Consider the following 21,345-nt stretch of genomic DNA (forward strand, 5'->3'; position numbering starts at 1 on the left):
GCTGATTTCTTTCTACCCAAATGATATATAATGATAAAACTGGTACCTTGCCAGCACTGAACTACAGCTAAAACTACTGGAATTGTACATGAAAAAGGGCAGCAAAGAGAAAGATGGTCACCAGCAACAGCAGAGCTGCAAAACAGCCTCACCACCAATTCTGCAATGGAAGTCAGGTAAGAGTCATTTGTTTGTACTTTGTTTAGGACACACCATTTACCACAAAATTAAAATATATGACTGTCCTATGTCATTTGCAAATCAGGGAGAAGTTATGAGCTACAGTGAGAGCAGAGTCTTCTGCTCCCTGCTAAAATACAACTGTGCTGTACAATCAAACAATTGTTGCTCTGAGGCCTTAAGAGGAAACTTCCATGTTATGCTAATTTCTTTGACTACACACTGGTGACTTTTTGTGGATGTGATAAGCTGTGTTCTGGCAAAGAGAAGATGACTTGTTCTAGGTCTCCCAAACAATCACAACAAAGTTCAGTAGCACTGAATGCCAGTCTATACCTGTCCATAGCAGTGCTCCAAGTGTCAGGTTAAACCTCACTATGAAACTCATCCTCCAGCAGTACTGTTACACTTTAACTTTTCCTTATTTAACTCCCCTCCAGTCCTGTGTCAGGCAGAGCATGTGGTTCTGGGAAACCAACTGAGCCAGTACAGGATCTCCCTGCTGGCACAAAGAAGAAGCCCAGCTCTCACCACCACATCCTGGCCTTTCCTGCTGATCTCTATGCTCACCTCCTAACTTAGAGCACCTCTAACATTCATTACACCCTTTAACATCCCAACTACATGCAGACAAGACAAAAAACTAAGATAGACAGTCTAAATTAATAAAGCAGATAGTTTTCTGCTTGGTTAGTGAGCTTGATCAGCCCTCAGGAGAGGAGGAAAGAACACAAGAGGTTGAAGCAAGACTTTCCACTCTCAGCATTGGCAAGTTGTTAGTGTGGACAGCACACTTAAAGAAATTTGCTTCATTAATTTATTTTCCTTAAGAAAAACAATGAAAAAGACAGCTCCAAAAAAAGTATTTGGAATCTAATGAGATTATTATCTTTGTTACTGTCTGTGCAAGGATGGTATTTTTTCCCTTACAGCAGAAAGCAACAAAGGGCTTAATAGGTCATGCTCCTTTCTTAAGTGGGATCTCAGGACAGTTAATTAGTCCCTTATTAAGTGGACAAAATACAGAACAAGATTTTTATTTTTAAAGCATAATTCCCAGTTTGAGAGGAACAGGCTAATTACTAAATGCATAAAGCCCTAAGTTGAGGATTCACACACACCTTTTTCTAAGTCAAAACACTTGTCTTTTTGAAGTAGTCTCAGTTTATCTAATTGTTTGTCTTTTTGCCAATATCATACACAGCCTTCAAAGTACATTTGGATTTCTATACCACATTTATATGTCATTGCTGCAATTTTCTGTTCTGGCAGACGAACAGAATGAAATAAGTTCTCTTTGGTCAAAAGGGAAACAAATTTTCCCTCTAGCCTAGCCAATGAAGGTGTAACTGAGTGCAATCTAAAGCTCAGAGTGTACACATAGCCAAATTACATGATGAACTGGTTGCAAACTGTATTGTGCCATTTATCAGCATTTTGCATCTTGAGCTTACAGAAAGCCTGCCCAATGCTGTTCAATAAAGTTCACATTTTAAATCAGCTTGCACAACCTCTCCAGAGCCATCATCCTGACACTGTTCCCAGGAGACAAATATCCCCATTATCACAACTGGCAGGCCTTGTTTCCAGGCTGGGCAAAGAGACAGGTGCAGAAAATCAGCCAGCTGTAGAAAATTAACTTGTTCTCTCAAGTACAGGACTAAGCAAGTTGGAAAGTAGGCATACTGCTTAGCTTCCAAACTGTATTTATTCTGTGGATAGAAAATTGAAGTGCCCTAAAAGAAAACTTTAACACTTTTATATGGTCCAAATTCCCATTATTAATCTAACACACCAGATAATTTTGCTATCCCATTTCCAAGTAGTAATTCTGAGAAGCTGGAAAGTTTTATGCAAGGAGTAAGTCTGCACTGTGAGGTGGGAGACTAAGCATCAAACCAGGTGTGTGCCATCCTTTAATTCCATGACAAATTAAATGCAACCACAGTGAAAAGGAGTGAAAACAACAGCGCAAAACTATAGCACTTCATGAGGTAGAAAACACTGTGACCTTAATTCTGAAAGTAAGGAAACTACTGCAACTTCATTACGCTGCAACTATGCATTATTGTCAAACATAATCCATCCCATAATCTTCTTACCCGGCTCTGGGGAGTGCATACATAGCAACATCGTCCCACAAACGGCCTTTTCCTGCTCAGCAAGGCCTCCTTCCATCTTAAAGTAGCAGATCGGAACAGAGTGGGACGAGAGTTACACTCTCCCTGCAGAACAAAGACCACTGTGTAAATATGCAGAAATATGTGTTCTGCTGTGTATGGGAAAGATTTGAGGGAGAGGAGCTGCCAGACACACACAAAAAGTTGCCCCTCAATTATGTAAAGTATAATTTTTCCAACATTTCTCTAAATTTTAAAAAAATAAAAGCAAAACCTCAGTGTCGTACTTATGTAAGCACTGATGCATGGGTTGACACACAAAATTTTAAAAGGAATGAAACTGTAATTAAGAAACACCAAAGAAACTACCAGCTGAGAAAACTGAAAGAAATTAACAGTACACTACATTCTCAAGAATGTAAAGGTGCTTGCAATATGAACAATGTATTTTAAAGTTCAACTGACTATCACCCTGTAAAGCTGCAAGAAGACTCAATGTACCAAAAATATCAACTCCATAGACTCTGTAGGCACTTGCAGCAGTTTCAAGCAGTGATATGAAAAAGGAGCTCCTGTGCCTTCTCCAAAGTTACACTGTCTATCTGAAGATTACAGAACAAAAAATATCCAGAGTGACTGCATTCACAGAACTCGTTCTCTATGTTAGGACATAATGCAAAAATTGTAGTTAAGTATATTTCCAAAGACCCTGGTTATTTCCATTAAAGTCTACTGAATTATTGCTTGCTTGAGAATGAGAACTGGGTTGCCATTTTTAAACCACGTATTTTATTGAGAAGAAAGTTACTTCCAGTATTAAAAGAGAAGTTACAGAAACAAACCAAACCAAAACGTTGTTTAAAACAGAACTTTTAAGTGGCAGAGTGGTAGAATCAAGACTGAAGACACAAATGCAGATCATCACATACTCAGCGCAGTGAGAAACTCCCAGATAGTCAAAAGCAATGCTGAAGATGCTTAAAAACTAAATTGTGCATGTATCATATTTGGCAAGCAGCACAAACTGGCAAATATTCCAAGGCTAACTCTTCCATCTGAAATAAACAAGTATCAAGATGCTAAGCCTGCCATAATCCCTCGTCTACCACCTCCTTTAATGCCAAGTCCAAAACAAACCAACTTTCTAACAATGTCATCTTCCTCCTGCGTGCCTCCAACCCCTGACATAGCTCACCAGCATTTTCTTACAAAACCTCTTTTCTATCTCTTCTGACTTGCCTGCCCTTATTCCACTTTCTCACAGCCCTCCTGGTTACTGCAGCTTGCTGTTCCATGGAACTTAGATCTAGCTAGATAGACATCCCAGTTGCCAAGACATCTGCCCTTTCCCTCAACCCTGACCACATTTCCAATTCTTCTTCTGTATCAAGTTCAAGCTCCTCCTCTCCAGATCCATGTCTAATCCCTCCTGGCCTATGCTGCTAAACCATCTACCAGCACCCCAGTCCCCATGCGGCTCTTTTGGCTCCACCCAGACCACTCTGCCTTCTCCTTTGTCCCCTCCAAATCCCAAGACTCGCTCAATGGAGGACACAGACTTTTAATAGGCTCCTTATTTATATCCACCAACTTTTTCTGCCTCCTGGACTGCTCCAGCTTCAATGCCTATATGACTGTACAACTTCAGCATCAAGCTCCATTTCACCTGCACACTTTAAATTACATTACCCAAAAGAGCAACAAGCCTCCTATTTGACTTTCTGTTTGACTCTGGCTACCCCAAAATGGGATTCTCTACATTTACTGCTATATAAAATGATTAGCAACATCACACCAGATGACTGTAAGACTATCAATAGAGTTTGACAGGATTCTTCTTTTCTAGCAACATTATTCTTTGGCACAGAACTGAATTGTTGGTTCCTCCTCATATTTCAAGTTAAATCAAAACCAAACTTTATCATGCATGAGAGACATAATTCCTTATGTTCATAACAATAAAAAGTCCACCTTCAAGTTGAAGAAATAATGAGATAAATAGGGCCAGTAACATTCCCAATTTTTACTTACCCACTCTTCAGTGGAATGCTTACATCTACTGATGCTGCAGTCTGCTGAGGTGGATAAATAGGAAACATCTATTGTTCCAAGGGACAAAGCAGTTTCATCCATGACACAGGAATTGAACTGAAGATCACAAACTGCAAAATAATAACATGTTTATATATATGTTATTTTTATATGTATATTCATATATTCATATGCATGCACAGAAACACACACCTAAATTTCAGTGCAATAAATTGGCAAACTGGTATTTTTTCACCCTTCAGTAAAAGTTCAGTTCCAAAGATACCTCCTTGCAGCTACAAATTGGCATGATCTTAACATGCTAAAACCCCAGCACATTTGACTTCCAAAAACACAGCACACCAACCAGCTTCCTGCACGCTTTTCTCTCCCTGCTCTTCTTCCCATAACAGGTTACTCTAGTCCCCTTGTAATTTTCCACTGTTCTTTACTGCATGGTTTAAACCCTGCAGCCATAAGGATACGCATGTCAGACACTTTCATAAGTTTACTATTCTCTTGCACTCTGACCTTGCTCTTTCATAATTTGCTTCTCAAGGACACCTATGATCTACAAAAACTGTCATTAATGTTCTCACCTATTCCTATCCCACAGTATATTTTATGTGTCTGGTCTAGCTGTAGTCAAACCAGTTTCCAAATTCCTTGGGAAGAAGGAGTGCTCAATTAAAAAGCACCCATCTAAATGTGAACATGCTGCTGATAAGTGACATTTCAGTCTTGTGGGATTAAAGAGCAGTAAGGAAATCTCAACCTGATTAATTATTTTGAAATAGAAGTTTTATGGCTCATACAATGAGCACCGTAAATAATTCTCCCTTGGCCAAAGAAAAAAGGAAGAGCAAACATACTAAAACAACTTAGTGTTATACAGTGTATTTGCAAAAGACTACAAATTAAACTGCTTTGTTTTTGAGAGCCACTGAAATAAGAATCCCAGCATTTTAAAGAGGCAAAACCTCCCCTTCCATCTGTCACTGCAAGGAAACTTCTATCATGGCCAAGCTGTGGGCCATCAGGAAAGATATTGCTCCCACCCAGAATGCTAAGCTAACATCTGCAACAGCAAGATCTAAAACTTTAGTGCAACCTTTTTGCTTTTCCCAGCGCCCTCCCCAAGTTGCCACAAACCCATCCCGTAATCCGGGCACGCAGAGAGCTCCACTACAACCTGGAGTATACACCGAGCCGGTATAACCATGCAGACCATGCATATCCTTGCACAGCCCAAGTACCGAACCCATCCCTTTATCTTTGCTGGCTGTTACATCCAATCCGCCTTTTAGTTGAATTAGTCCTCAGGCAAATTACTATATAACCCTCCCAATAAATAGCCAAAAAAAATGCCTGGAGACCTCAAATGCTGGAACCGAAATGCGTCCCGCTCGTGCTCAAGGTGACCTTGGCTGCACCGGTATACACAAAAGATGAACTTAAAAAAATACGCAATTAAAAGCCCGTTTGAGCAGCACCAGCCGCCGCCGCATACGTACCTGTGAGCCAACCCGCCCCCCGAGCGCCCGCTGCGGCGCTGGCGCTGTTCACCTGCCGGCCACCGCCATCCCCGCGGGCTCCAGCAGCGCTCCGGGCTCACCAGGGCTCCCTCAGCAGCGCTCCGGGCTCCGGCCCCGCCGCTCACCAGACCTGCTATAAATAAAACCGCGGGCTGAGCGCGGTGGGGGTGCGCAGCGCCACGGGCACCGCCGCTGCCAGGGGGCCGCCCCGAGGGGCGGGCGCCGGCCGCGGGCAGCCGCCGGCAGCGGCCCCCGAAACCCCGCGAGGACAACCGAGGCTCCCATCGCCCACCTGGCCCCGCACCCGCCGCCCGGCCCGAGCCACCCTTCAGCCGGATCGTGCCCTCCGCACCGCCGGTGCCGCTCCGCCGGCTGCCCCGCGCTGCCCCGGCCGCCCCGCCCCTCCCGCCACGCGGCAGCCGCTGCGCTGCCCCGCCCCGCCGCCGGGGGCAGCACCGCCCGCGCGGCCCGGCCCGCACCGCCCCCGCCTGCCGCCCTGGCCCGTGCGCGCCGCCCGCTCCGCACCGCTCCGCTGCGTTACGCACCGCCGGCCCCGGGCCGGCACCCACCGCGGGCTCCGCTGCTGCTCCAGCCCTCCCGTCGAGCCCACGCCGGCGCCGCGCCTGACGCGACTTCCTGAGCGCCCGGCCCGCAGCGCGGCCCTGCCCGGCCCCGGGCCCCGGCGCTGCCCTCCCGCCCTCAATAGCCCTCGCCCCACGGCCGTGCCCAGCCCTGCTCTGGTGCAGCCCCCGCGTGGTTCAACAGCCGCTTCCACCGCCCTCTTCCCCCAGCCCAGAGAGAGCAGCGACTCACGGCTGTTTAGCTCTCAAATCTGAGCTGCTGAACAGGAAAACGCTGGGAAAGTGATGTGAAGTGGTCTTTAAATGCGTTTGCAGCGACTCAGCGTTGCCGCTGCGAGCAATCGCAGAAATTTCGGGCCAGGTATCGATCTGCCCGCCCGGCCTTGCAGCAGTGCCAGTTTGCCTTTTACTGAGCGCAAAAGTAAATGTTGATTGAGATTGCTGCATGTAACCAGACAAGGGCGAGAGTACTTTTTGGCTTTGGCATTTCTGGGCTATTTAAAGACAGTTTCTCCGTGGCTTGAGTTACAGCTCAGCAGGAAGGCTCGTGCCTGCATTTCTCCTTTAATGTCCAAATCACAGCAGTGCAATAAAGGAATAAAGTGATAAAATAAAAGATACTGTTTGTACAAATGCAAATACTCTGCTTAAAGTAGCGCAAGGTGTTAATTTTCCCCTTGAGGTCTTCCTTCTAGATGTTGTTTTGAAAATTATTACAAATGAGAATTGTAAGAATTACAACTGCCTTTCACACATAAAAGAAAATGTGTAAGATGTGATAGACAGAAACCTAAGTGCTGCATGCACAGGAGAGCTGTCCTAGTTCCCACAGCTGAGCGCCTCCAGGGAATACCACTGGAGTATTAGAGCTGGTATTTTACGAAGAGCACTCTGCAGTTTGTGGGTCAGAAGGGATTTTGAGTCTGAATTTTCCTCCTTTAGCAAGGAAAAATACTTTTTTTTTTGGTGCAACATGGCTGTTGGAATAAAAGACACCACTTTTCAAATTAAAAAATACAATAAGATATGAGCAAGAAATGTACTATTATGAGTGAGAAATGTACGACTATGAAATGTACAAACATGAAATGTACAACTTGTATAAAGTTTGTGTTTCTGGCAATAAGCAGTTCAGTATCTTTGATCTGGTGATCGGCAGCAGGGCCATGTCCCACACTCAGGGTTTGACCCAGGGGTGTTGGAAGCATTGAAAGGGGAAGCTCTGAAAAGCTTCCAATCAGAAAAGTGAAATCCAGTGTTACATCCCGTGTTTTTGTAACTCTCTTTGTATAAGGAGCAGATCACAGAAGCAAAGTCCCAATAAAATGCTGCAGCCCACATCTCGATCACTGTTTCCAGCATGAGTCTGTGCAGTGAGGGGAGTCAGAGCTTGAGTCATCTTAGAAATCACATTGGAGGAGATGATTCAAGAGCTGGATTACGTGAAAACTAAACATAAGAGAGATGGAAATTATATATCAAGTCTAAGAAAATGCAGGAAACATAAGGCCCTTAAAATTCTTACTGATGTTGAATAATTTGTTTCACTGCATTTGTGGTGTTGTTTGTGAGCTTTTTAATAGGTAGTTTATAAAGGACCCTCAATACTGCTTACACACAACCTCCTCTAGGTGTGGAATCACAATGAATTTTTTCCCCTTCCACTCATCAAAATAGGGGATCAAAGAGGGAATTTGTTTTCAGTGTACTACAGTACACAGCAAACTCTCAACTACTGAGTGAAAAGCCAGCTTGTCTGCTTTGCTTCCTTCTATAAAAGATGAAATATAGTACATTTAAAACCTAACATGGAGCTTTTGGCTTGTTTTTCCATTCTACACTTTTACACTGGTATATTTTTTGCTTGCAAAAGTGTTTTTTCTGTCATATAAGTAACACCAAAATCAGAAGAAAAGCCTCAATGGCTTTGTTGTAATTTTGTGCAGTCTCTAGAGTCTGATTTTAGTATAATTTATGAGAAAACTGCTTAGGCTATTCTTTAGACTGTTTTGGAAAGTATAGTAAATAAATACAGTGGTTTAGTTAAACATAGTAATTTTGTGTAATAATGAAAGAATGTTTCTTGTGTGATTGTAGAGCAATTTTCCCATTTTTCTAACCTTGAAAAAATTTTTGGCTGATTGTAAAATAAATCCAGAGATAATTTCGTCACTCATTTGGAAAGGATCCTGAATTAGTCTAATGGGAATTGCAGCTTAGCAAGATCTTTTTACACTTGTATAAATCCTCAGGCTTAGTAGTAAAATCTCATTTCAGTATTGAAAGCTTGATGGTGATGTTGTGTTGCCATGGAATCAAGCAAATGGGAAAAATTTTGGAATGCCCTGAAGGAACAGACTTTCAGAGCTGCATGTGCTCCAAAAAGCCCAAATACCGCTGGGTTTTCACTTCCAGAAAAGGGAGATTCTCTCCTGCTTCTATTGAAGCCAATGGGAGGCTTGCCACTGATCTCAGTAGGAGCAGGAGCATGCCTGAGTTTTGCAATCCATCTTTTTAAAGTCCTTAAACTGAAGTGTTTGCCGTGCCAATGAGTCCGGGGAGTTGATTTGCATATGATGGCAAATGAGCAGAACCCTGGCTTTGTGTGAATAAGCTGCTGACCACATTCGTGCATAGCAGCCTGCAGAGGAGAAAGAGCTGGCAGGACTCTTTTTTTTATAAAATAATGATTAGTCCTTCCTATGTTTAAATTCCTCATGAAGCTTCCAGCAGAGTTCAACAAAGTACCTGTTTGCTGGACAATTCTGTGCAGAGGAGGAGGGAGCAGGGACAAGGGGACTTCTCTTTACATCGGCTGTGCCCTGGCTCTGTTCTCTGAGCTCATTCCCAGCGATTCCCATGATGTCACTTTTAGTAATGGAGACATGTTTACAAAAGAGTACACAGCATCCTCTTTAAAAAGAAACTTTCAACTTGGGGAGCATTACAAAAGTTAGGAAACCAAAAACTGTGTGAGGAGGGAGTAAAGGATCCAGACAAAGGTTCTTTGTTTGCAGTGACCGAACTTGACCTCACATGACTATGAACAATAATGAATATGCAGTTTGGCAGTGGCACAACTCAGTGTCAGCACTATTGCCTTTGGTATACAATATATTAAGAGCATCTGAGAGTGGCAAGTGGCCACAAAATGGGCTGATAAGATTGTATGTAAAAATGCTTTGGGTATACTTAATATCTTCTTTCAAGACAAATGATTTTTTCTTTTCTATTTCATCCCCCTTATCTTGAGAACAAATACAAAATTCATTAGGAGTACAGTGTCTCTCTCCTATGAAATATATTGTGTGTCTGTAATTTTGAAAAGATAAGGGCATTTTAGCCCAAGCTGCTCCTAGCTTTTCCCTTGAACTTGTTACTCACATTAGTACAAAAAAGGCTTTTGTTCTAACAGAAAGATCCAGTATAATTAACTGGGTTAAAACCAGGACAACTAACTTTTACACTTCCAAACTTAGCACCATTTTTCTGTCAAGAAATTACACACATACTTGCATTTTGTACAAATTCTAACTATCCAAAGGGATTTGGCAGTATTTTAAATTTAGCAATGAGAAATGGCAGAATTTGGAACAAGATTCTCCCATACTCATGCCTTGAGCCATTATCTGCCATAACAATGCAGGCTTCCCCCTGCCTGCTATGAGCAAGGGGGATATATTATAAGGGTGGTTGCACTTTTTCACTTTTGTTTCTTGAGGGTATTTACAAAGCTGACATTCTATCCAAGAACTCATTTTATGTAAAAAACAACAGATGAAGCAACTAATTTACTGCATATAGGCCCTGAGTACTGTTAGATATTCTGAATTATTATGCACTTGTAAATCATTAAAAATTGATGTGTGTAGGGGACTCTGGTGTTTAAAGGATACATTGCATTTGCAGGTACTTCAAGTTTCACTAATAACTTTATTGTTAAGCCAAATAAACTTATACTTGTTGTCAGTTTCTCTGCAAAAAGCAAAGACTTTCTTCTCATCTAGCTCCCTCTCCAGGAATCCAGAACTGCTTTCTACCCTTCCAAAAAAGAAAGCAAGGAATATAATAGAAAACAGAGAAATCTAAGAGCTAAGGGCAGTAAGGGCCATTTCAAAAAAAATGGCATTTAATAGAAAAATCATAAAATCATGATCTAATCAAATTTGCTGTGGCTTTTCCTTGAGGCACAGAACAGTGAATTTTTTTAGAATAGCACAACCCCTAATTAATATGAGGTTCTAGGCAAGTGTTTCATCAGTATCTCCAAAGGAGGCACTTTTCACTGCTCGGGTTTGCTCTATTGTGCAGCTGTTGGCTTTAGAAGGACTTGTCACATCTTGTGATATACTGTAGATACTGGAAGCTGGGATCACAGACAGCTCTTTCAACAACAGTGCACAAGAGGCTTTGCAACAGACTGTGTGACCCAGGTGTTGAATTACATTATATCCCACCCCTCCCCTCATTTTCAGGTATTTGGGACTTTAATCAAGGCACTGCTGGGGGGACCCTTGGAAGAGTCTTAATCCCTTTGCAGTGAAAGACACTGATGGTTGGGAAATTTTCACCGAATTTTGGGGACATCTTCTGAAACAACCTGGGAGAGTTATGAAAGTGTCTGGGCATCATTTCTGCTCTGATGCAATGGTCCTGATGCAGTTTGCCATATATTCCACTGCAGGCTTTTCACTCCCGATCCCTTATGTGATTATCTCATATAGATGAACAGAGAGACACCTACAAAGGGCAACACTCCCTGCTCCCCAGTTTATCCAAGCAAACAAAATAGATTTGCTGATTTTGGCTTTGCAAAAAGCACAAAGGAACTAAAAATCCCTATAGATGTCTAGATATATTTCCTTTGTGTCAGTTTTACTAAAAAATAGAAGGTCTCCAGGCTTTAGTTTACCACAGATATACATAACTGATTTTATGTAACAGAAATTTTATCTATGAACACAGTCAACAAAAAGTAAACTATAAATGTTGTCTCAGCACAACAAAATTAACTGAGAACCCTGACAAAAAGCAGATTTTTGCTTCTGGCCGTCTCTCTGCACTAATCTGGCTACACCAGTCGTTACATTCCAATTCTGACACTCAAGTCATGTTGAGCAATTTTCCCACAGTGTGTTTTCCAAACAAAGGCATTTTTCCCACTCCCACTTATGTGTCTCTTGCATCTGGGAACTGCAGAAAAATGTCCTTAAGTCCTAAGATCCAGCCAACCATTGAACTTGTATTACAATGATAGATTTCAAAAACTGTGGGTGATCATTTGACCAAAACTATACCAACTGACCCAGCAAAAGTATACTTTTTCAGTTACTAAATTACAGATATTCAACTCATATAATGATAAAATCTTACACAGTTTTTTTTTTCACTGTTTGAAGCATAACCTAATACTTTCCTAAGTACCTTATACCTTCATGAGAACAGAAATCTTTTCATTTGTATACCCTAAACTCTTAAATTGCCTAGTTATTTCAGGATATTCACCTGAAGTGACAGAGGCCTTGAAAAGGTTATAATCTCTTTCTAGATGATGATGTTTTTGCAGGTCCTGTCTTTCCCCTTTATAAAACAACAGAACATATTACTAACTTGGTATTTCACACATGGCCAGCCATTGCTTCAGGAAACTTGCATGGGTCACAGCATGACAGGCTGGATGCATAAAGCTGCTTGTGGGCTAAGTCACCCCACAGCTCTTTCAGATTTAGGATAATGGAGGATCATACATGCTGACTTTATTCTTACTACACTTTCCCCTTTCATTATTTCCACAGGATGAATAAAGCAAGAGTGGTTTCTGGAGGGTTCTGGTTTATTTTACCTTTACCTACAAAGAGAGACTAAATATTTCCAGAAGCAAAGTACCCCAGGCTGTAGGACAGGGACAATCTGAGCCAGGTCTTTTGAGGGAGAGAAGTGACTGTTGCCTTTGTAATCAACTTCATGTCATCAAATTAACCTGAGGTACAAGCGAGGATTATATCAGATTTTGGCTTTAAAAGCCCTGTCTTTCAGAGACACAAAGTTACAAAGAAAAAACATGTCATCCACCATAAAAAAAAATTGAGCAAATTTAAGCACCTGTTTATCAGCATAATTTACTGAAAGCGTCACAGTATTTCAGGTAAACTAGAATTGCTGTTAACAAGCAATAGAACTCAGGCTGAAAGGCAAGAAGAGGAGCCCCCTGAAGCCACAGTGCCTTATTTCTTCTGAGGAAAAACATTAGCAGACTGCAGATAACCACCTCTGCCTTTTGTGACGGAACTTTTTAATTAATGTTATGGATTGACTAGACTGGTCCAATAGAATTATAGAATCTTAAGGGTTAGGAAGGAACCTTAAAGGTTTTCTAGTCCCAAGCCCCCCTACCATGGGCAGGGACCTGTCCCAGTAGACCAAATTGCTCAAGGCCTTATCCAACCTGGCCTTGAACTCTTCCAGGACTGGGGCATCCACAACCTCCCTTAGCATCCTGTTCCAGTATCTCACCACTTTCCCAGTGAAGAACATTTTCCTAATATCTAACCAAAGTTTCCCCTCTTTCAGTTTGTAAATATCATAATTATAAAAATAATTAGTAATAAATGTTTTATTTATATTATGAAATACAAAAAGTAATGAGCAGACCAATGCACTTTGAATGTGCATTCAGAAATCTGCTTTAGTGGTCAAAATATATTGGGCGTGCATTTGCCTATGGCTCTGTCTTGCAAAAAGTATTCTTCTCATCCTGAGCTGCAGTGTCTCTGAGATTAAACTGAGCTTCCCCAATCAAGCTCAGTTGTGTTTCCCCACCAGCTTTTTTCACAAAAGAACTTCCTGTGCATTTTCACCTGTGACAATTGCTCAGATATATTTTTGTGAATAGTTAGTGTTTAGTATATATTATATGACATGTGCTTAGAATATGCTAATTAAGTTAATACATAAAAAAATACTTGGGAAGCACCAGCCAGATCAGAAACTGGAGAAGGCTCCTGTGCACTTAGCAAGTTATTTCTGGAACAGCCTTCCAAAAGAGGTATGTTGCAAATATCAGCCCCAAGTCCAGCCTACACTGTGGCATCATCTGACATTTTTGACCATTCCTCATTCAGTTTCAGCTTTTCTGGTAGATCATTAGTATGTATGGACCAGGAGGTACCATCAGCAATCCTACCCAGTATGATGAAACATGAAGCAAAATTTCATAGCTTGTTTACCCAAGCAATACCTGCTACTAAAAATAACTTGGTTACTATATTTTAACTCATACTTCAAAGACTGGCATAGATACCTTATCTGCTTCTGATCAGCCCTCAAAATAAGAGCCAATATATTTTGAAATAATATTTATTTTCTAATCTAGGCATTTTTAAATCTTGTAAAAAGGCAGATGTGGAGAAAAAGTCATCCATGTCTGTCCTTAGAATATTTGGAAGCAGAACAATGCACAGTTAAAGAGTCTGCCATTTTGCAGCTTTATGGTCAGTAACATGATCCACTGTGTCTTTGCTTCTCTGCTTTTTTCTATTCCTCTGGGGACCCTATGTAGATGTTTCCTGACCATAGGAAACATGGTCAGGATATCCCTGTGATATCCCTATAGTCAGTTAATGTTCAGAATTTTAAGAGGACCACACTAGAAAATATATCCTGGTGGAGCCCTCCAGTGAAGAAGTGCCTTAAATGTAACTTGTGTTTGCTATGGGAATTCAAATGAATCATTTAGAAAGGTGTTAAATTAAGGATAGAGAAGGAAAGGAGGTAATGTTATAGCTAAAACATTTTAAATTCCAACTGTGTCTACAGTCCTTCTGATTTAAACTTTCATTTTTGCTAAACTGAGATTTCTTTTCTCATCTACATTTTCTTCAATTTCTTACATTTTACACTTCATTCTCTATTTAGTGCAGTGTCCAAGATATCTTTGTACTTTTTTCCTCAGTACAGATCCTGACTTAGCCCAATTAAAATAAAATACAAGAAAAAGGGCTAAAACAGTAAACTTAGTATATGAAAAAAAAAACACCAAACCCTTTTTTGGATGTTGTATGAATGTTGTATGTTGTCTGATCTCTTCTCTATCTACATGTTTGTATTTCAGCTTGTGTAGTCTGAGATCCTTGGGGTAAAATTATGGCAAAAGCCAATAGCAAATGTCCCCCTTGACCAGGAAAGCTGCATCACAGTGGTGTGTGGTACAAATATCACAAAACTTATATACTCTATTACAGGACAACCACAGGCACTTTGTGAGCCCTACTTGAGCTCATACTCCACACTTCTGTATTAACGTAACTTCCACAGGGAGCATTAATTAATGTGAAATTAATTCAGCCGAGAGTAACCTCTGAAAGCAGGCTGACACTATCAGCTGTGGCTTGTGCAGGACACCTGAGGGAGCTGCAATCTATGCATCCTTACGTAACAGCATTAAGGAGCAGTTACACAACTTAATGCAAACACCACCGGCAGATGAAAATCCATGGCACACACAGGATCTTGAGTAATCATCAAAGCAGTGCCAGAAAGTAAATTCTACCTGCAGAAAACAGGGGTTTGTGTTAAATCCATTTCCTGGGATGCTCTGTAGTTCTGTTGCTGGTGGCCTTAATAGTCTGCCACAAAGTGGATTTTCATTGGGAAGTTTTTATCCTTCAAAACCTGTTAATACAAACTTTGAGCAATGCTGCCAGAAAATGTGTGTGCAATTCAACTCATATCTTTACTGATTGCAATAATAAACTTTTGGTCTAAAACAAACAGTTCATTAGCAAACAGATACTTCTGTGCACTGAGGTTACTTGGGCCTCTCTCCTCCTGTCATCCCATTTTTCACTCACTGTGCAGACACTTAAGAGTTTGATGTCTGAGTGTGTCTTCATTATGCCAGGGCACTGCAACTTTTTCAGATTTAGTACAGGGGTAGAACATACTGCACTTTTTAATGCACAAAATTTATTAATGTCCTTTAATTAAAACTGTTAATTCAGGCAATACTTTAATCTCAGAGGTTAATTTAGGTTGCAGGGTATGCCTAAAGTCAGGCAGTTATGGCTATCCACACCTCTATTCTAAACTCAAGAAATGGTATCTGTTGTCTTTGCACTACTTTCAGAATATTTTCTAAAGCTGATCTGATTTCTTGATAAATATGTTTCATTTTTAATTAAAGGAGCATTCCAAGCCCCACTTTAGATACTCCACAGTGCAGAAGTTGAAGTGCTATACAAAGTATTATATGGGACAGACTCTGTTCCCTTTTACATCAATAGAGATTGGGATTACTCCAGATTTCCACTGGTATAACAAGGTAGATTTTTTTTTCCTCAGCCAAGAAGAACATGGATGGCAAGACATAACTGTGGTCAGAAATTCTATTTGAAAGATGAGTAGTTCATCACAGTTTAACTAGGTGACATCTTTAGAAAACCCTCAAGTATTTAAAACACCATCAGGCCTCAGATAAGACACAGGTGGTGTTTTTAGTCTATGGGATTTCTTCCTTGACTGATGTGTTCATAATGGATAAAGAGGTGACATTTTTGAATCAAATATATTTAAACAGCAATAAAATAATAATACTGGATAACTAAGGCTGACAGGGCTGGACAGCACTAAGGGGGATAGGAGAGCTGAAAGAAGTTTGAGGTTTATCTTTTTCACAGCCTGATAAAAATCCACCCATCCAACTTTTCTTCTAACCCACCAGTTTATTTGCCCTGTTGACTATCCTATTTTAGTATTCCATCTCTCCAAACACAAGCACTTGGAAATGCTGAAATAAATATATTCAGTCCCTGAAAAGCCTACCCAACAAAGCCCAAAGACCAGGTTTAAGAAGACCTGAGGCTTTCTTGTTCTCTTTTTCCATTTTATTCCCACCTCTCAAGAAAACACACCATTCCTTTGGGATTTTTTGGTTAAAACATGCTGGTGGCAAAATATATCCCTCTCATCAGGGAGGTGTGCAGTGATCTGGAGAGGGGAAATGATGCACCTGAAAGAGAATTCCTCATCAGCCATCACACTGGAACAGCTGCAGTGGCAGTGGGAGGGTGTGAGGAGTAACTGAGGGAGGGGCAGGAGCTGTGCAGAACAGCAGAGCCTTTAGAAGCAGTGTCTGAGCTGTGCTCAGGCACTCACATCCCATTGCTTGTGAGGAGTAGCATTGTTTCCTGTTACTGAAGGAGAGCACAAACATGGGGGAGGAAAAGCCCCAGAATGAAAAGAGACTTCATGGAGAATGATGTCAAATTGTGACTTTTAAAAGTACATCTTTTACATGATTATCCTGGTTGGGCTTTAATTTTGTTTTCTGGGAGTAAAAAAATAAAAACAGCTTAAATACTGATAACATATTTTTCTCTCATTTAAATTCCCAGTTTAAAAATAAATAAATAAAACCAGTTTGTTTTCATGCCAACAATTCAATTTATCAGAATATATTTGTATTAATTTCCTAATTAAAATTGTATTGCATTTGTCAGAGCCCTTTAGGCAACAGTAATGTCAATGGGATTAATCACCAAAGCATTCTTTTCTTGATCAAGGTGTTTTCCTGAAGTATTGCTACAAGGTACATCCAATTCAGCCATGCTTGAGAACACTGTAATTGTGTTTGACAGGAACATCATTCTTTCTTTAATGAAATAGGTTTCCAAAGTGGTTTCTACCACCTACAGTTTGGAAACCAGTGTGCTGCCACATAGGATGGCTTCTTTCCTTGCCTACTATTGGCAAACTGCCATTTTATCTCTATATGCTCAGTTAGACCTCTGCTTACAAACTACAGGATCTATTAGTACCGAAAAAATCTGGGAAATGTGATGAAGCATTTATGTATCATCTTCTCACCTTCATATCCTAATTTTTTAAGTGTTCTTGGTACTGGTTATTCCAGAATTATTTACAACATCCTAATTATATTGTTTTAACTGACAGATACATTCCACAGAGTTATTTTTAATCAGGGATTTCTCATGTTCAATTAAAAAATAGTAAAGAAGGAACACATAAAAAGATAACTGCAAAACAGGCAGTGATTCAGAAAAAAATAAGGCTGCTCTGCTTCACATATCTCTCCATTTTAAGACACCTGAGAAACATTTATTTTCTCATTTATTTTCTGCGCATATCCTGAGCACTGTATGGAACCTCTCACTGTATTTTCTTTTATGCAAAAAATATAACAAAATAACCAGTGCATTACCATGGCCTGCCAATCCAGCCACATATGTATGTGGTCATGAGAAAGAACATACATAAAATCTGCCTGGATAAAGAATGATTCATCCATAGAGAGGAGGTACCCAGGAGAGGTGCCAGGGATGATCTCTGTCCTCTGCTATTTTATCTGTCTTGCCGAGGCAGTTACAGCTCCCATGACTGTGATACCAGAATATATAAGGGCATACAGCTGTTCTTACAACACGCAAATGGGATGGACAGATAACATGGGTTATCCTGGGTCAGGAGCTTGGAGAAGATCATTGCACAAGCTTCACATGCTCTTGGTGGGTAGAAGGTGTTTATTGACCATTCCTATATAAATCATCACCTAACCTAATTCCCAAAGTATCCAATTGTTTCTCAAGCATTCATGCTAAAATAGTCAAGAGGTCCCATCTTGGAATGGGACTGGACATGAACCAACAGCTGAAATGACTTGCAGCAACTTCTTTCAGTGCACAACAACTGCTCTTCCACTATGATTGTCAAGATAAATATATTCCATAACAAGGCTTCTAAATGTCCATTTCAGTCAATCATTTTAATCACAGAGTGCTGAGTAAGACTGTATTTCCCCTATTGTCCATGTGGTCATAAAATTCTAATTAGATGTTGTTAAGCTACTCATGCCTCTAGGTTTTCACAGTTTGATTATCAGATCATGCTTTAAGGCAACATTATACCTGAAACTGATTTGGAAGCAAAACATCCCTGTTTGCATACATGAAGAAGCCATCCCCAAACTATAAATATATGAATATGATCTTGTTAATTTACTGAAGCCAGCAGTGACATTTCTACATGGGACACTGGCATGGTACCATCTATTCTGTGTGATGTAAGTTGAGTTTGATGACTGATGTCACCTGGTAGCTTCTCCTGTAGAGGTACCCATTGCTGCTGGGCTGAGTAACACAGTAGCCCATAAATTCTATACAGGTGCTTTACCACAGGTGAAGGAAAAATGTTCTTTATAATTTTTTTTTATTTTTCCCAGTCAGAAATTTTTGGTGTTTTTATACTTATCTTTATCTGTAAAATGGCAGAATACTTACCAGCCTGGTAGGATGTTGGGTAGGATAATTAGCTGTTATTTTGAGATGCTCTTAGACTGATGAATGTTAAGTCCTGCAAGAGAGAGAAGTATGTGATCCACTGACACTTGATTAACACACACCTATGTCATCACCTCTGCAGCCCTTACAGCAAGAAACAAGCAAGGCTGGATTGCTCAATTAATAACAGGTTTGATAACACCTGTCAATGAAAAGTAATGTGTCCCATATGTTGACATGTTTTCCATTAAAACACCTCTTTTTACAGTCCCATCTGAGCATTTTTCATCCAGTTCCATCTTTCTAACTCAGTGGATTACTATATTGCCAGTCTTTTGGAAGCTGGGCTAGATGGCCTCTGTGGGTCCCTTCCAACCTGAACTATTCTCTAATGCCAGTTCAAGTTCATGCTCAATAAGCTTAGGCAGCATTAATTTGTTTCAGACTTCATGATAATGCTTTTAAAATAATTTCACTAAGACAACATATCTTTTTATTCTTGATTCTAAAGCCACAAGGGTATGTTGTAGCTACCTAGACAAAATCCTCATGACAGAAAACCTGAAAGCAATAAAGGTACCAAGGAAAAAGCATGCAATAACAAATGCCATGAAGTTCCAGAGCACCAAATGTGCCAAAGACAAATTCTGCAGCAGGACCATTGCAGCAATATAGTGAAGGATGTTTTCATCATGTATTTAATACATTTTAACTTTTACTGGCGACAATTCAAGGTTAATGAAAATCAGAGGGGTTGTACTGGAATGGATTTCAACAATGTTAGAGAGTTTCATACAATGCACCCACTCAGGCGACTTTGGAAAGCTTCCACCTTTCATATCTTCATGCTGAAATATCTTGGCTATTTCACTGTAACCAATATGAGCTTTAAGACTAATTTAATGCATTAACCTTAATATGGTGCAGTCAGATGTAGAAGCCAACCAAATCAAAAGTGTTTTAAACAGTTTTTACTAGTATCTTGCACTAGAGCTGGTTGGATATTTTTGCATGAAAGAATGAATGGAATTATTGCATAAAGTTAATCTTTATGGGGAACTGTTCTTGTTAATCATCTCTCTTTTAAATCTAAAAATAAGAGCAATTTTGTCCCAATCACTTGCTGAAAAATGAAAATGAAAATTTCAGCTCAGAAATTCTGCAACAGTTATGGAGAAAGAGGATGAGCTCACAGTTCAATAGCAATAGCTTGATATCAACAATATCATTGTGTTTCAGGAGAGATGCAGTCCAAAGGCAGCATCCTACCTTCATTCTCCTCTCCATGCCAGGATCTTTGTCATATGTTCTGCAACATCCGCCCTGTTATAATGCAATTTGGTTTTGTCTGAGATAGGAGTCCATGCATCTAAATGCATCTCCCAAGGTCTCTGCAGTAATATTTCTGAATAGAAAAGATTTTCAGTTTTCTCTCTTTGAAATCTGTGGACAAGTCTGTGATCACAGACAAACTTTTCTCTGTTCTCTTTACATGGACATCATTGTACACACACAGAGCAAAATTTCCAATAAGTTTGGACATGCAGGACAGTTTGAGGCAGAAAAGCACAAATATATTATATTAGTTAATACAAATTAAAGTCCTGACCCTCAAATGCTTGAGCTGAATGGTTCCCTCTCAGGAGAGGAATTTCAGTGATGCTGAAGAGGCCTGTGACATATGCGTTACTCACAGGAGCCATGGTGCAAGGCTGGAAATCCACTTCCAGCTCATTATGCATGTGTGGTTTCAGCTGTCCTAATTGCAGGCTCACAGAGACACACACAGTTTGGCTTTCCAGCAGAGGGGGTAACAAAAACCTACAGCCACTCAGCACCAGTGCAACACAATGTACTGTAGCAGGCACCTCTCCACAGCAACTGGGATGAGCTGGTGGCTGCTGCTGTGTCATACCTCAAACCAGCACTTTCCATGGAGAGGAAACAAGGCAGAATGAAAGCTATGAGGAGTTCTCACATTCTTAAATCAGCATGCCTTAGTGTTCATAACATGCCTTTGAAATTTCCATTTCAACCCCTGGATATTCATTTTGGAAAGAATAATTTGAATTGCCATTGAAAATGCAATGGCAATAAAAGACAAGATAAGAGGATAAACACAGCTCACTCTGAATCAGAAGATTAATTATTTAGTCTTCTTAAATTTATCCCTATAAGAAATTAGATAATTACATATTACCTAGGAAAATCCAGTTGCTGATATATCTAGTAGATACTCAGATGAGTGAAAACAGACATGGTGCTAATCAAGTGGGAAAGTCTGAAATAGCAACACAGAAAACCATTGTGGGTTCTTAATGCAGAGGAGTTAACCATATGGGGCAGTATTGCATACCTTGTGACCACAATTGTAGCCCCAGCTGTAGCCTGAGAGGAGCTGTGTTTCTGCCTCCCTGGGAATCTGTGAGACCTGCAAGGTCTGCAAGGTAGCAGGTGTGCTCTGGTACAGTCAGAAGGGGTGATAATTTGGAGGTTTTTTTTAAAAAGCATTATTAGCACAAAACTGGAGTGGACTTACAGGTCTCAATCATATTAATGATTTGCCACACCTTGCTCTTTCATCTGCTTTGTCTGTGCCTCTTAC

At 40.5% G+C, this 21,345-nt stretch overlaps 1 protein-coding gene across 6 annotated transcripts in view; it reads right to left on the reverse strand.

Annotated features, from left to right (window-relative positions):
- The window catches only part of GPAM (glycerol-3-phosphate acyltransferase, mitochondrial), a 30,494-nt gene extending 23,675 nt beyond the window's left edge, over positions 1–6,819 (reverse strand). For 2 of the 6 annotated variants that reach the window (XM_074545222.1, XM_074545218.1), the window contains exons 1-4: positions 6,680–6,819; positions 5,846–5,999; positions 4,332–4,462; positions 2,283–2,405 (exon numbers count right to left, since the gene is read on the reverse strand). In XM_074545222.1, coding sequence (XP_074401323.1) covers positions 2,283–2,405; positions 4,332–4,433 — 225 coding nt within the window. In that variant the 5' untranslated portion in view covers positions 4,434–4,462; positions 5,846–5,999; positions 6,680–6,819. Of the gene's footprint in view, positions 1–2,282; positions 2,406–4,331; positions 4,463–5,845; positions 6,000–6,158; positions 6,289–6,679 lie in introns of those variants that run through there. The other 4 variants (XM_074545223.1, XM_074545220.1, XM_074545219.1 and 1 more) reach the window with 4 other exon arrangements.
- Positions 6,820–21,345: the final 14,526 nt, after the last annotated feature.

The sequence above is a fragment of the Zonotrichia albicollis genome, chromosome 7 (genome assembly GCF_047830755.1).
Source record: "Zonotrichia albicollis isolate bZonAlb1 chromosome 7, bZonAlb1.hap1, whole genome shotgun sequence".
Classification (NCBI taxonomy): Eukaryota; Metazoa; Chordata; class Aves; order Passeriformes; family Passerellidae; genus Zonotrichia; species Zonotrichia albicollis.